At 40.6% G+C, this 16469-nt stretch overlaps 1 protein-coding gene across 2 annotated transcripts in view; it reads left to right on the top strand.

The window, feature by feature from the left end:
* UBN2 (ubinuclein 2) overlaps window positions 1-16469 on the top strand; it is a 41886-nt gene that overhangs the window by 12272 nt on the left and 13145 nt on the right. For both annotated transcript variants that reach the window (XR_014172492.1, XM_081928549.1), the window contains exons 4-11: window positions 766-903; window positions 2467-2579; window positions 4651-5149; window positions 6634-6704; window positions 8236-8365; window positions 8942-9060; window positions 11033-11146; window positions 12037-12180. Coding sequence is in view for 1 of the 2 variants with exons in the window: in XM_081928549.1 (XP_081784675.1) it covers window positions 766-903; window positions 2467-2579; window positions 4651-5149; window positions 6634-6704; window positions 8236-8365; window positions 8942-9060; window positions 11033-11146; window positions 12037-12180 (1328 nt within the window). In the remaining variant the exon portion in view is untranslated. The remainder of the gene's footprint in view (window positions 1-765; window positions 904-2466; window positions 2580-4650; window positions 5150-6633; window positions 6705-8235; window positions 8366-8941; window positions 9061-11032; window positions 11147-12036; window positions 12181-16469) is intronic.

Consider the following 16469-nt stretch of genomic DNA (forward strand, 5'->3'; position numbering starts at 1 on the left):
AATGTTTTAAAATAAAATTATCTCTTTCTGGGTCTGAGAGAAGCTAAAAGGCAAATGGTTTACACTATATTTTAATTGGAAAGAAACCCTATTGTGTTCAGTGGGGCTTGTTGCCTAGGAAGTGTGTTTAGGATTGCAAACTTAGTGTGATGTTTCTAGAATATGATGTGAGCTAAATCTTGTTAAATGTCAACATTTACCTGTTAATCATGAAATTATAGTGAGGTGGTTAATTTTTAAGATTTACAATATGTGCCAGAAACAATTGTGCCACTAATGTTGTTGGACGCTTGCCAATGTGCCCTGGTAAATGATAGAAATTAGGATGACATTTGATATTAGCTAGAGGCACTTGATGAGGGATCTTGAGATTTTCTGTTTTCCAGCTGGCTTTATAAAACATTGATAATAGATTAATATGAATTTTCACATTTACCCTAATAGCTTTACATTTTGTCATGGCTCTGCTATGTTACAGCCAATGTATGTAATGGTTTGAGATTATTATATTTTTGTATGTGGATATAATGTTGTCAGCACTGCAGTATCTCAGCATTGCCTTCATCCAAATATTATTCTGTTTTTAATATGCTTTGTGAGTTGTACAGTCCTGGCAGTTATTTTCTCCACACTAGTATGGTGTTATTACTGTATTTGGTTAGTTTAATATCCTGTTTATTGTATGGCGATATAGCAAATGCATTATTTCCATATTAACAAAATGGTAATGATCTTCTTGACCTAAACCTTCCATTTCCTTCCCAGTATGATGAATTGGTACCTGCATCCTTAACTACTAAATATGGAGGGTTTTACATAAACACTGGGACTCTGCAGTTCCGGCAAGCATCTGATTCTGAAGAGGAAGACTTAACAGAAAGCAAAAAAAATAGACCATCTAAAGTGAGTAAATAATTTATTCCAAGAAAAATTTAGAGATGTCACAGGTTTTGTGTGAAGATTCTAAAGCACCTTGCTTATAACGTTGAAGTATTTCAGTTTTCACATTAAAGTAAACGTACTATTTAATACAAATACCACAATATTTATGTTCATTTAGCTGGCTGTCTCTATGTCCCCTTGCTTTTGAAGATTCTAAGAAGATGCTTAATAAATGTGTGAAGCTGAATTTACTGAGTCAGATCATTAATCCATCTAGCTCAAAACTGTCTACTCTTAGTAAGAAGAGTGTTTCACAGTTGCTTCCTGAAGTCCTACCATCCAGAAATGCTAGGGATTGAGCCTGAGATCTTCTGCAAGCAAAGCTGAATTGTAGCCTCTCCCCATTTGATTTTAATGGTTATGAAAAGATCAAAATCAGCACCTTGAATTGTGCCTAGAAAAGAATAGTGAGTTGGTGCAGGTGCTGCAGTGCTGCTGTAATGCAATCTCTGTAACCCACCCATGCGTAACTTTGACTGCAGTCCTATATACACAGAGTCCCACGAAAACTCTGTATTACTTTTGTGTAGACATATATAGGATTACCCTGGAGCTTTGCAATCCTAGGAGGGGTCAGGGAAGCATGAAGTGGTGGATTCTTCACTGTATCTGCAGTCTTGTCAGCTCAGGACAACTAAGGCAGGCAGTTGTGAGGGGTTGCAGGTTCATGCAGTACAGAGGCCCAGAGAGGATTTCTCTCTGAGAAATGGACCTGTTTAAAATGCAACAGATCCATAGACAACCCACTCTGCCCCATTAACACCCTGTTTCAGGGTCTTCGGCTGGCTACTGCTGGCAGCAACACTGTAGGTGATAGTTCCTCTGCTGCACAAGCTTTTGCGGGTGCTTCTGGGGCCTCTGGCAGCAGCATCACATACTTATTTGCTAGTGGAAGAACGTTCTGTCTAATCCTAGCCCCCTCCAGAAATGCTGATCATGGGTGTGGTATTATGACAAGTGATTGCTTGTACAGTGGTGCCCCTCAAGACGAACGCCTCGCAAGACGGAAAACCCGCCAGGCGAAAGGGTTTTCCGTTTTGGAGGCACTTCGCAAAACGAATTTCCCTATGGGGTTGCTTCGCAAGACAAAAAAATCTTGCGAGTCCCCGCGGTTTTTTCCGCTCCCCCCCTTTTCCTAAGCCGCTTAACAGCTGATCCGCTGATAAGCCGCTTAACAGCTGATCGCTAGAAGCCGCTAGACCGCTGTAGCGCTAATCCGCTAAGCTGTCAATGGGCTTGCTTCGCTAGACGAAAAACCGCTAGACGAAGAGAATTGCGGAACGGATTCTTTTTGTCTTGCGAGGCACCACTGTAAAGTGAAGAATAATGATGGACGGACAAATTGGAGGTAGCTGTCATCTTACCATGCTTGTAAGGTTCCAGAAGCATTTGACTGTTGGAAAGATTACATGGATCTTGTTCTGATCCCATAATGAAACACTTACAATCTTAATTCCATAATAGAATGCTATTTCATGATTGAAGTAATGGTGTGCTGCTCTCCCCCCCCCCCCCCGCGTTTAGGTAGTTAAACTGAAAGATGGCGAGGACCATGGCATGAAGAAGCGCAAACGGAAAGAGGATGAGGCAGAGAAGGAGAAAAAACCTCGGAAGATGAAAGTTTCTCGGCAGTTGGGGTGCATATTACACTAATTTCTATGAGAGTGTATCCTGGTTTAGTGAATTTATTTTTTATTATTTATTGAATTTACAGTATATGCCCCCCTGTACCTGCAGGTCTCAGGGCAGCTCACGGAATAAAATCAGAATATAAAACCACAAAATACATAATCAAAATAAAAACAGCAGCAACCCAACACACACATTTTAAAAGGGCATAGGATGTCAATCAAATCAACCCAAAGCCTGGTTAAAAAGGAACAATTTTGCCTGGCACCTAAAGGTGTATAATGAAGGCGCCAGGCAAACTTCCCTAGGGAGAGCATTCCACAGATGGGGAGCCACTGCAGAGAAGGCCTGTTCTCTTGTTGTCACCCTCTTGAGGAGGCACCAAGAGCAAATGTTAAATTACTCCTTAGTTTTTATTGTAAGCTGCTGTTTATTTAAATAAATTAATATCAAGTTGTGACATAGTCATGAATAGGACAAAGGGTGGGATTTTGTGGTGTTCCACCCCCCTTTGGTTTCCTGCACAAACCTAGCAGTAGAATGGCTAGAGCTTCTTTTTGGCATCTGTCTGTCGAGGGACAGTGGAGTGCACCTCCAGGGGTGAAGTCTAACCACTGCATTAGCAACACTGAAGTGACCTTCCCAGGGTGCAAGCCTGGGCAGTGTGTACAGAGGTCCTGGGCTGCCTAGATGACAAGACTCCCCTCTTGGCTGTGTTGATGTGGTCCAAATGAAGTCAGAGCAATACATTTGGCAGCAGCCTGGCTGCAGGAATTGCCAGAAGGCATACAAGGCGCCTTCCCACCATCTTAGGGACTCCACTCTAGCTTTGTGTAGGGTTTATTCCTTAGCATTTTCTTCTGCTGAAGATATCCCATAAGGCAATGTGGTTTAAGACTAGAGTTTTGCTTCTCCTAGATGGGCTTCCTTCCAGTGTTCGAAATTCCCATTGTTCTAGGTGCATTTTGGGATAGGGAATTTTATTAGTGTCATCAGTTTATGAGCTCTGGGCACAGTACTGCACCTAAGATTTCAGATTAAAACTGTGGAGTGGAAGGAAATGTGGAGCTTTTTCTGCTTCCCCACTTTCAGCTTCTATCTGAAGACTGGAGGAGAGACCCTCTTAAGAATATTAGGGGGGTGGGCAGGGGAAGGACTAGACCATGTGAAAAATGAACATAATATTTTAGCTGCAGTTCATTCATTTTCAGCTTTGTATTCTTGTCATAAAAAAGCTTGCCTGGACGTTCAGTAGTTGTGCCCATAACCTAGGTTTAAGGTGCCATTTAGCTCCTAGCTTTTCTATCTCAGTTTCTAACTCTACTTCCTTCCAATGTTGACGAGCCCCATCTGCCCCTTACTTCCATCTGCACCGTGTGCAGAAATCACCTTCTTGACTGTTGGACCCTCTTTTGGCCTCATCCACTCAATCTTCCAGAGCCTGTCTTCACATGCAAGGAAGTCCCTAACTCACTGAGTGTTTGAGACCCATTGGCTACCCTCACCTAGTTTACTCAGCCACTTAAGCTGTTCTCAGGGTGCGACCACTGTTGCGTGCTGATAGCTTCTGGGAGCCATAGGTGAGAGCTGAGTGCAGGGTAGGGATCAAAGGTGGACAAACTGCCCCAGAAGGAGCACAATGTGTTTGCCACCAGAGGTACTACCCATCCCCTAACACCCCTTACACCCCGCTTCTAAAAGAGTGCTTTCCCAAAGTTCATATAAATATGATACTGCTAAATTTCAATAGATCATAAGATACCAAAGGAAAAATTGCATAATTAAATTTCAACTTTCCACATTCAAGAGTTCTTCAGTATTTTTCCCTCCGGAGCACATTAGTCACAACTAATATGAGATCACAAAACTCTAAACTGCTCATGTTAGAAAATTTACTAGTTCAGTGTATGTTATGTTACTCATACATTGCAGAATACAGAGATGTTAACTAAAACTAGACTCCAGATTATTTACTAAACGGGAATTAAGTTGAGTGAACTTAATTCTTCCCAACTGCTTATATACTCTGTGTGTGTGTGTGTGTGTGTGTGTGTGTGTGTGTGTGGTTTTGTTTTTCAGGGTAATGGCCTTAAATTCACACAAATCTGAAAAGAAAAAGAAAAAGCTGTACAAGGACTCTCTTTCAGTTGCTGCAATGCTGCGCAAGTTTCAGAAGGAGAAGGAAGCCTTTAAGAAGAAAGAAGTTAACTTGAACCCCACAGTGTCAGTAACCACCTCTACACCTAACAAAGTTCCTGCTGCTCCTGCCACTGGTGGAAATGATGTATCTGACTTGAACCTCATCATCACAGATCCAGTCCTTTCCATTTTTAGCAGCACAAGTGAGCGTGAGCTCCTACAGGAAGCCGAAATTGCCGTGGAGATGCTGGGAGACATTGACTTGGATAGGTTACTTGATGGCACTTCCAATGGTAGCCCAGTATCTGAGCCATCGGAGGAGAATGGAAATGTCACTCAGCCCTCCCATACCTCTGAGGTCTTGACACTGAAACAGGTGCCTGCCCTCCCAGAAGGTCTTCCAGCACACCTAGAGAAGCGCATTGAAGACCTCAGAACTGTAAGTGTGGCTTTCTTGGTGCTGAATTTTGCAGAGAGTTGTTACAACCCAAATTGCTTAACATTAAGGCTGGCAATATTTGTAGTATTAAGAGTAACATTAGAAACATTGGTTTGAATCTGGTGGTGTGGCTGAGCTAATGGGAAAGGGTCATAGCTTGATGGTAGAACCTCTGCTTTGCAAAAGCTCCCAGGTTCAATCCCATCTCAAGCTAGTGCAGCGAGACCTCTTCCCTGGAGAGCTAGACAGTGTTGTCAGAACTGAGCTAGTAATGGTTTCACTTGGTATAATCTTGTTTCCTATGTTCCTAACAGTAAGGCTTCTGTCACTGAAATGGGGAAGGAAGCAATTTTCAGCTATTCCCCCTCCCCCTTGCACCTATTTGTGTGGGCTTCCATTACCCTTTGGAGCAGATTTAGAGCGGGGGCTGTAGGGATGAGGGGGAATCACCTGAAGTTGTTCTCTCTCTGCTCTGATGGTGGAAATTTTCCATCAGCTGACTTACACCATTGGAAACAACTTAGTGTCACTGGGTGAGTGATAGACTTATTCCCCTCTAGTTATGTGTCATTAACAGTTTGTAGTAAACTTGCAAATGCTGCAATTACTTCTCTGATGCTATTTGTTGTTTCTTACAAGAGACTGTAAATGGCAGGTCAGTCACTTGATTTGTATACTTTTTGATGCACAACACAGCATGTAAAACTACAATACATATAAACACAAGCACACACACATCAGCAATACATTATCCACACCATCTCCTAAAAAAAACTATTCAAAATAATTTGATAATGCATACATCCTTGGAAAAAAACTATCAAAATAGGCTCTTCATAATTCATTACTAACTGATCTAGGATATGGTTGTAACAGAAATGGCTGCAAAGGGAGCTAAGGCCAGGTTTTGCAGGATCAACTTCTCTGTCACATCGTTGGTGGTTACATCTTATGATTAGTCAGCAGAGGGTAACTGTGTGTGTGGGTGTGATGGATGCGGGTGGCACTGTGGTCTAAATCTAAGGCACTGAGCCTCTTGGGCTTGCTGATCAGAAGGTTGGCAGTTCAAATCCACTTGATGGGGTGAGCTCCTGTTGCTCTGTCCCACCTTCTGCCAATCTAGTAGTTTGAAAGCAGGCCAGTGCAAGTAGGTACCACTGCAGAGGGAAGGTAAACAGTGTTTCAGTGCATGCTGTGGCTTCCATCACAGTGTTCCGCTGTGCCAGAAGTGGTTTAGTCCTGCTGGCCCCATAACCTGGAAAGCTGTCTGTGGACAAACATCTGCTCCCTCAACCTGAAAAGCGAGATGAGCATAGCACCCCATAGTCACCTTTGATTGGACTTAACTGTCCAGGGGTGATTTACCTTCACATATATATATATATATATATATATATATATATATATATATATGATCATAAAACTCTGAAGATTTTTGACATTAAGTGTACTCAAAGTACCTGTGTTTTTATTGCTGTTTCTAGGCTGCCAACCTCTTTGATAAAGAAGGCAGGAAAAAATTCTTCACACAGGACATGAATAATATCTTGCTTGAGTAAGTGTTCCCTTGGTTTTTAGGAAAATGTTGTGCTTATGCAACAGAATGGTTGTCCTGATCAATTTCTAGGCCATGAAGTAGACAGACTTTATTTATTCATTGTTTTTATTTTAAGATGTTTATACCCTACCCTTTAGTCCAAGTGGCTCTCAAGAGCGGCTTACAGAAATCAGTACTAAGATGGTCTCTGCTTTCAGGTTCGCAGTCTAAAACTACCAGGCATACAAGGAAAAATGAATGAGAGGGAAGAGGGGAAAGTATGCACATGTTCTTAAAGTTGCAGTTCTTGAACACAGTTATACAAGTCTGTCTGCGCAGGTTCTGGCTGTCTAGAACAGTGTTTCCCAACCTTGTGCCTCCAGCTGTTTTTGGCCTACAATTCCCATCATCCCTTGCCACTGGTCTTGCTAGTCAGGGATGATGGGAGTTGTAGGCCAAAAACATCTGGAGGCACAAGGTTGGGAAACACTGGTCTAGAAGAATTATAGCTCCTTACCCATGTCAGTGGTGATTCTGGCTGGCTTGCACTTGTTGCCCTTGATTAAGAGCAGTCTCTCCGAGTAAGCACTTTTATCTGCCTGCCAGCCCAACAGATCAGATCCAGGAGCAGAGCAGATGACAATGTCCAGGACAGAAAAGCTTTAAGTTACCCATAGTAGAAATTTAATTAGTATTGTTCATTTGCTGACGATCTTTTGATTTACAAGGGAAAACTACTGTATATTTAAATTCTTCTGAATTTGTATTGTACAAGTCTGGAAACTTACATAATCATAGTGTGGCAGCTGATACTTCTGAATTAATCTACGTAAGATGTTTATTTGATAGCTATAGAGAGCCAGTGTGGTGTAGTGGTTAAGAGCAGTAAGTCTCATAATCTGGTGAACCGGGTTCGTGTCTCCGCTCCTCCACATGCAGCTGCTGGGTGACCTTGGGCAAGTCATACTTCTTTGAAGTCTCTCAGCCCTACTCGCCTCACAGAGTGTTTGTTGTGGGGGAGGAAGGGAAAGTAGAATGTTAGCCGCTTTGAGACTCCTTAGGGTAGTGATAAAGCAGGATATCAAATCCAAACTCTTCTTCTATATTTTTACATATGATGCAGCATTCATCACATGGTGCTTAATGAAGAGATTGCTGCTCCCCAAGAGTTTAGTCTAAATTTTCATCTCGGAGGGAAGGGAGGGACATTGAATGTGGTGGGAGATATACTACATTATGTATGAAACAATGGGTATTAATTGTTTCCTGTAGCTAGGGCAATCTAATGCAGAGCACACAGCTGTTTGTGTAATCCACATCTATACCTATTCTAAGGGCTATACTTCTGTTCTGGCTACCCTGTCAGAGCCTGAAAGATAAGTATAGCCAATTCTATCTCATGATACAGTTATATTCATGCATGCAGGGGGAAACAATTCTAGTATTGCAGTTTCTCTGTCTGTATAACATAAATGCCCGTTTAAGGAACAGTGAGTAGAAGCAGTGGTCAATTTTTTCTCATTAATTGTGACTTTGTTTTATTTGCCAGTATTGAGTTGCAGTTACAGGAATTGAGTCCTACCATCCGCAATGGAGTATACTCTCACCTCGAGGCTTTTGTGCCATGCAGTAAGGACACACTGATAAAGCGTTTGAAGAAACTGCACCTCAATGTCCAGGTAAGCATACCTGCAGCAGTTGTATATTTTAGCATGGGCTGTAGAAGATGGACTAGACTGGGTTCTCGGTAGAATTAAGCCACTGATGTGGTATATATGTAATGTCAAATAGAGTTAATTTTAAATCATGATTTAATTAGTAAGAGCACTCTGCTCCTGTCTGACTCCTGGCTGTGCTGTGAAGCAAGACATTGTCTTGTCATTTGATGTGTGAACTTGGGCTTATAGTTTTCTCTCCAAATGAAGCACAAGCTCAAAGCCAAGAACAAACCTTGATTTACTACTTCTGTTTTGTTTGGAGAGAAACCATGAACCTTATTTTTTGGTTCTTTATCATTTTTATCATATTAAAAGATTAAACGCAAGCTCTTATTGCTAATATGATAGGCTAACTTCATTCTTGATGAAAGCAGAATTAAAGGCTTCCAGTAGCTCCCCCCCCCCCATCCAAGTTGTTTCAGAAGCTGAAAAATGTTTGAGGTGTTTAGGATGAAGGGGAACTGTGCAGTCTCTGAGAAGCAATACATAAATCAGTTGGCAAGACTGCTTGCATCACTAATTATTGTGTTTTCTCAGGATGACCGTCTGAAGGAACCATTGCAAAAATTGAAATTGGCTGTCAGCTGTGTCATGCCTGAACAACTATACAAATATCAGGAAGACTGCCATGCACACAGTCAGGCCAAGAATGCCAAGTATGTACATTACCCAGATATATCTCACTTGGTTTATATGGAGGATTTATGGAGGAAAGTAGGGTTATGCAAATGCTAGCACTTTAGTTGGAGGGGTGTACTTGTGGCCTTCTGTATCTGTTTTGTGGTTGCTCTTTTGAATTATGCCATCTCCTAACAGGACCAGTGCAAGATACTACACCACCTAAGTGTTTACTCCTTTTCCTCCCTTCCTTGTCATTTGCTTTGTTGCTCCTAATGCAGCAGCAGCACTGGTTGTGTCACTGCCTCCAGGTCTCCCTCTCCTCTTTCGTGGTCTGAGGAAGGGCCAGGGCTCCTGCAGAGCAAGGTGTTCTGGAGATGGTGGCCTAGGAGGTTGCTAGTGCTGCTGCAGCTTTGTTGCTGCAGCTAGAAATTCTCTTTTATATTCAGTTCTCAAAATAACTTTTAATTCTTTTTTTAAAAAGAATCGCTAGCCATGGCAGTAAAGCCACGGGGAGCACTAGCAATCTCCTGGGCCACATTCTTTACTATGGGAAAATGTATTGGTATGGAGTAGCCAAGGTAAGTACTTGCTTATTTATGTTATTTCTTATATTTATATATCACTTACTACCCAAACTGTTTACAAAAAAAATAATAGAATATAAAGCAAACAGCAAAACTATAGCTACTGTATATCTCATCTAAAATACAACAGGTGCCCTTGGGAATCTGTTACACTCCCAATAATAATGTAGGAAGAATTTGCAATAATGTAATGAACTTGAAACTAGTGTTATTGTGTTGCAGGGAGGATGATAGTCACACAATTGTATGTATAATTAGAAGCTGAAGCTCCTTATGTTCTCTGTATAGTCCCACATATGGATTCCTCACCTGTGCAAAGCATAAACTTTGGGAACTTTCTAGAGCTGTTATAAGGGAGTTGGTGCATATATCCCCTGCTCTTAAAGGAGATTTTGTAGATCTACACGTTTTCAGATTTAGAACAAATGCTTTCCCACTCAGCTCTCCTGATTGAGTTTGTAGCAGCTAAGGAAAGTTTCTCCATGACAGAACTGAGTTCCCTATTTTTTTGTTTCTTTTATTGTCTCACTTTATGGTTGCTTATGCGTTTTTCTTCCTGCATTTCTTGCATGCCTGTAGTACTCCTACGGAAAATACTTACCGCAGTTGGTCATGACCTTAGAAAGGCACTTTTGCCTGCATTCCCTGAAGTTCACTAAACAAGGATGCTGTATCCTAGTTAGGGCCTCCTTGTGAGAGGAAATGACTGCTAGCCACTATTTTAAACCAACTATTTCCGTGGTTCCACTACTACAAGCTAGTAAATATACCCTTTATGGCTGGTGTTGAGAGCCATTGCACTAGAAGCATTGTCACCTTCAATGTGTTGTCAAGAGGATTTTATTTTTGTTTTTTTTGCTATCATGGTTGACGCCTTCATTTTTATGGTTGATGCCTTCTGTGTTTAAAACATCATGCTCTGAATGTGTGTGCACTGGGAAGATACAGCTTTTGGCTGAGCAATCTTGTAGTCTTATTTGCTTGAGGACACATCATCCATCCCTAGGGTGTGTTAGTTAGCCAGTCACCCCTATCTGGGACTGCCCCAAGACCATAGCTTGTCTGCAACTATTGCTCTTCATATGATCAATTGTACAGTTGCACACAAAAACTTTTGCTTGCTGCATGTGACACTCACACCTTTCAATTGGTAATTTTCACAGTGTTTGCGAAACAACTCAGGGGGAAGGTGCTCACCTTGCCGCCCAAAGCATGCAAATATAATTAATTTTCCTTTTAAATGGCTAGAGCTCTAGGGTGTTCATTAGGCTTGCTTTGCACAGGGAGAGGACCCATACATGGGACTGTACAGATGGCCATTCAAATATCCGATAATAGCATAGTATTTTTCTGAAAAATAATGTTGCAGAAATAAGTCCAAAGGTATATCGTTGCCGGAAACATAATTGCTCTCTTGTTCTAGAATGCAAGCAGAAGATGAGCGAGACAAGAATGCTTCTGAGGAGGAGGAGGATGAGAAGCCAGGAAAAAGGGTTGCAGGTCCAAGAAAGAAATTCCGCTGGGATGAGACAGTGAGGTATGGTATCATGTTGCTTGCTTGTCCACTGCAATGTCCTTTTTAGTCATTGCATCGTAATTGTCACATCACAATCTAACTTGACCTACTGCACACCCTGACTGCCAGAAAAAGGAGTACTAGCAATTTCTGTTTCTAAGTCTCCCCCCATCCCAATAAATGCACAAGTATAGTTGTCACAAATTTAAACTGATTTGTGGCTAGTATAATGCACAAGGGTATAACATTTAGAAGGCTAATGAGATTAAAATTAATTATATTGTATGGCAAGGCGGTGGTCCAAAAGTTCATGACTGACCATGTCGAAGGCTGCTGACAAATCTAAAAGAATCAGCAGTCCTGACCCGCCTCGATCCAGCTGTCTACGGAGATCATCTGTTAGGGTGACCAGATCTGTCTTGGTACCAATTTCTACCCCAAAACCAGTTGTCACTTCCATTCCTCCCTCCCCCTCCTCCCTCATATTCCATGCCTTTGTGTTTTATGTGTTCTCTCAGTTTGCTTAACAACATTTCTTAAATCTGATTCCATGGCAAGGGTAATCCAAAAGCAGTTTTGCTTAATATATTTATATTAAGTATATTAAGTGTGGATAGTGTAGCATTTGGAACAACTGACTGCAGAGTTCTTTGATAACCTGGGTTGTGTGAATTGTGAGTTATGGAAACAAGGATATAGCTGTAACAAAAAGAAAGTAAACTGTTATATAGTGTAGAATAGAATGCACAGTGTAGCTTGCCGAAAAGGCAGGATGAGTGGAGCTACAAGTCTAGTAAATCCTGTTGGTGGGGAGGAGGTTTGTGAGGTTCTAGGATAGGTGTACACAGATTAGTTTTGACATGCTAATGGTAAAGCAGTTGTGCTTGAGGCTGTCGGATTTCTTTCAACAGGTCATTGCTGTGTAACCTTATCAAGATAAAACTGGGATGTTATGAGCTAGAGCCAAATAAAAGCCAATCTGCAGAAGATTACCTCAAGGCCTTTATGGAGACTGAGGTGAAGCCACTTTGGCCGAAAGGCTGGATGCAAGCTAGGTATGGTACCTGATTAGATTTGAAGAATGACTTATTAAATGGAATTCAGAATTTAAGCATGTAAACTACAATATCAAGTTTTCTCATGCTCCACATCCTTAAGATCCTTAATATTTGAAATAATCACACCCTTAAAAGCTTAGCTTCAGCTACAAAAAGTCAACCCCAATGAAGAAGTCTTGAAATAGTCTAGGGCTTTGAGTGTCAAAGGTGAAGGGAAGTTCAGTTATAGGCACCGTCCATTCTGCACGCCCTTTTCCATACAAGGTACATAGATGAATGAATCAACAGAGTATACTTGGCTGATTTTATATACTGTAATTTAGTATGGCTTGGATGAAGAAGCAGTTTTAGTTAGGCCTATCTCATTGAGCAAAAGTAGCATTAGCCACCATTGTAGCTTAGAATTCAAGGCATGGCAGTGTGTCTAAGAATACCCGAAAACCTAAGTCGAAAGCATGAAACAATTATTTAAAATATTATACCTTCCTTTTGCAAAATACATATATCCAAAGCAACTTATAAAAAGATTATGTGAATTTTATTGCTGTTTGTCAACATTTTCCCAAATGTTACCAAAAGTTTTGTTTGAATGCAGTCACAGCTTTCCTTTAGTTCATTTGACACTTGATTACACCAAGCTACTGAAATGTGGCAAGACTGTAAGGCCTGAATAAGTTGAAAACATATGTCGAGAGAGTGAGTGAGTGAGTGAGTGAGTGTATATGAAGATAGTAGTGACACCTTATGTCAAATCTCCACACAGACTTCCTCAGGTATATGTTAAACAAGATGCAGAGGAATGCTGCAGCGAAGTCTCATAGTGAAACTGAACAATCTCCCACCATCACTTCTTGGGACTAGCCTGATAGGAAAGGACAGAACCATCTAAGCTCTATTTTCTTAATATCTACTAGGTTCTGCAGTGTCACTGGGTGCATATCAATGCATAGTGTTTATGAGGCCGTTTCCTTGATGTTCATATTTCATCAGCCAATACTATAGAAAATGATTTTGAACAAGGTTCTGCTTAGTCTTCTATACCTAAAACTTTGAAGTTCTTGTCAGGTTACAGATATTCTTTCCTATAACAAGTAGCAAAATGTTGCACTGAGGAGAAGCTGATTCCATCTCCAGTTGGCGATAATCCATACTTGCTGAGTTTGCCCACTGCCTTACTTCCTTATTTGTTTGTGTTTTGCTTGTTGGTGGTGGCCATTTTCGGGTAGAAACAATGGAGATAGGAAGGAGAGAAAGAAAGTGGACAGATCAGAGTGCAGGAGAGATTGGTCAAATCAGTTTTTCCCTTCTCTCTTTTGCTGGTTGGGTGCAGCTATGGAGGGAAGGGACACAGGGATCTGGCAAATCACAGATTAGAATAAATGGAAATTGTGGACTTGTTGTGTGAATGCTCACCAAACAAATGATTTCCAGGAAACACATGTGTGTTTGGTAAACGGGGCCTACGTGCATACCATATAGCAGTTTAGTAGTAGTTCCACTCACAGTGGTTATTTATATTATTATATTATATTATATTATATTATATTATATTATATTATATTATATTATATTATAATTTGGCTTTTTTATAAGTCTAAGGATTTGGACCTGAATTAGGAGGTTAGATGTGGCTATTTTAACGGATCTGTATGGTGCTCTGCCCATCTATCAGAGTATTTGAAGCAAATCATTGGAGATTTTCTGGTGGTTTCAGCAACTGTTCAACTGTTCACATCCAAGAACTATTCAAAGAAGAGATAATGAAATGGCTTACTGCTAAAGAACAAAAGTAAATAAGTGTGAGCTTGACAATAATCATGCTAAAAACAGTTTTTACCCTTCAAAAATGTTGAAATAAGTTATTTAAAAGTAGAAAATGATAAAGATGAAACCAGAAGCAGCCATTTGGAACAATTTTGTTGTTTAGTCGTTTAGTTGTGTCCAACTCTTCGTGACCCCATGGACCAGAGCACGCCAGGCACTCCTGTCTTCCACTGCCTCCCACAGTTTGGTCAAACTCATGTTTGTAGCTTCGAGAACACTGTCCAACCATCTCATCCTCTGTTGTCCCCTTCTCCTTGTGCCCTCAATCTTTCCCAACATCAGGGTCGTTTCTTCTCATGAGGTGGCCAAAGTAATAGTCTAACACAAATACATAATGGTAACCCAAATACACAATGGTAAGCATTTCTGCCAGTTATTATAGTTGTAAAAAAACAATTGGCGGTAGTGTACAACTGAAAAGAAATTTGAAATATGATTTTGCTATACAGGCACATACATGCACTGACTTAAGAGAAGCAACGTGTTTAAAGTGGTTTATTACCACTCTTATTGTAGCTTACCATGGGCATCTCTTTGGCCACTGTGAGAACAGGGTGCTGGACCACATGGGCCATGTTTTTAGCTTAGAATAATCCCTGATTAACTGATGTGTTTATGCCACTTTCTACCTTGCATTATTTTATGGTGTAGCCTATCCCAGGATGTCCAATGCATATGTGTACACTGAAGTAAATTAATTCAGTCTTTTAAACCTCACCTTAAACTGATTCCAATTGTGCGTGCTCTGACAGTCCAATGGGAGCACTAAATTTAGGATACTAGTTGTAGCTTTCAGTAAAGTCAGCTTGAAATAAGCAGCATTGTTACTACAAATAATTATTGAAGCCCATTAATTGGCTGCTGGTCAGATATGACCTTTAATAGCGGGTTGTCACAATGGCACAATTATTACAATGTATTAATGAGTATTTAGTGCTGTAATTATGCCTGGCTCTTTATGAACAGTGAGACTTGTTTCCTGCTTTGAAGAATTTGCAATCTAAGATAGACAAGACAAAGGCAAGCTGCAGGGCATCAGCTTAGGTAAGAAAGGATGTGAAAAGCTTGAGGAGAGATAATTAGCAGCCTGCATATGAGAATATCCTAACATGATCTAATACAGTTTCTGTAACTGGAAAATTTCCAACTGAAAAGCTTGAGAATAAAGGTCAGTAAAGCAAATGAATGAATGAATGAATGAATGAATGAATGAATGAATATTGTGCTGACAAATGATATTGTGAGGGGTTCACAAGGTGTGTCAATTGCTCTTACAATGTGTTTCCTTATTTAAAGCATGGGTGTAGAACCTTTTTGGCTACACAGGCCAGATCTATATCTATCAATAAAAATTGATAACAAATCATGTTTGATGTCTATAGTGTTAGATAAATATATGTGCAAAGCCAGCAATTCTGATCACATTCTGTTTGCCAAGCAGTGTGGTAGGAGAGCTAAAAAAAAACCCCCAACCGATGCATTCCTTTTATTTCAGATAGTACATGGGTAGATGAGTCTTAAAAGCACAGGATACAAATTTTCATAGCCCTCTAGCTGCTATGGTGGCTCATTTACCATAATTTATTTATTTAGTGTTAACTCTGAAAGTGATTATGACCATACCAAGCCTCCCAGAGCCCTCATCTTTTTTTTCATTTTAATGGCTACTAGATCTGCTCAATTTTGATAGTTTTTTTTGTGTATGCTACATTAGTATGTGAATTTCCTTGGGGCGCCATTCTCATGAAGAACCCCTCTTTTTGATACATACTGATAAACCAATTTCAAGATTACCATGAATGTCTGCTAACAAACTCACATTCCAGGAAAAAGTCATATGTCAGTGGAGACTTTGCACACTTTGACCTGCTTGGATGATCATAGAGCTAATAATCATAGAATTGGAAGGGACCCTGTAGGTCATCTAGGCCAAACAAACCTGGATTTGCAGGAATCTCTTGCCCAGCATGAGGCCTGAACCCACAGCTCTGAGATTAAGAGTCTCATGCTTTACCAGTTGAGCTATCTCCTTAATCTCAGTTTATTAAGCATGTTGCCCCTTTGTGTGAGCTGTAATTAAACCAGAAGGACTCTACTGTAGTTTCATACTGGGAAGGTGTAACTAATTAGAGGCTTCATAGTTTGACTGAAGGGGATTGTGCATATTTTGGCTTAATATATGGTCATTGTTGAGCATAGTAGTTCTCTTCAGATGCAATATGCCTGGTTAGGTGACTGAGTGATGATAAACGTGATGACCTTTTAAAGGAACTTTCTTACCTTCACTGACAGCTATTCTTTTAATACCTAACAACTCACCTGGAAAGAACAGGTTCAAATCTCACTTCCCCTTGTCTGGTTCAAAATCTGTAAATGTTACTAAGCCCTGGCCCTCAGACTGACCAAAAATTCTGAATTCCTATTCATGTTTTCTCTGTTAATGCTAAAGAATTCTTATTCTA

The sequence above is a fragment of the Podarcis melisellensis genome (genome assembly GCF_964234715.1).
Source record: "Podarcis melisellensis genome assembly, chromosome: 10".
NCBI lineage: Eukaryota > Metazoa > Chordata > Lepidosauria > Squamata > Lacertidae > Podarcis > Podarcis melisellensis.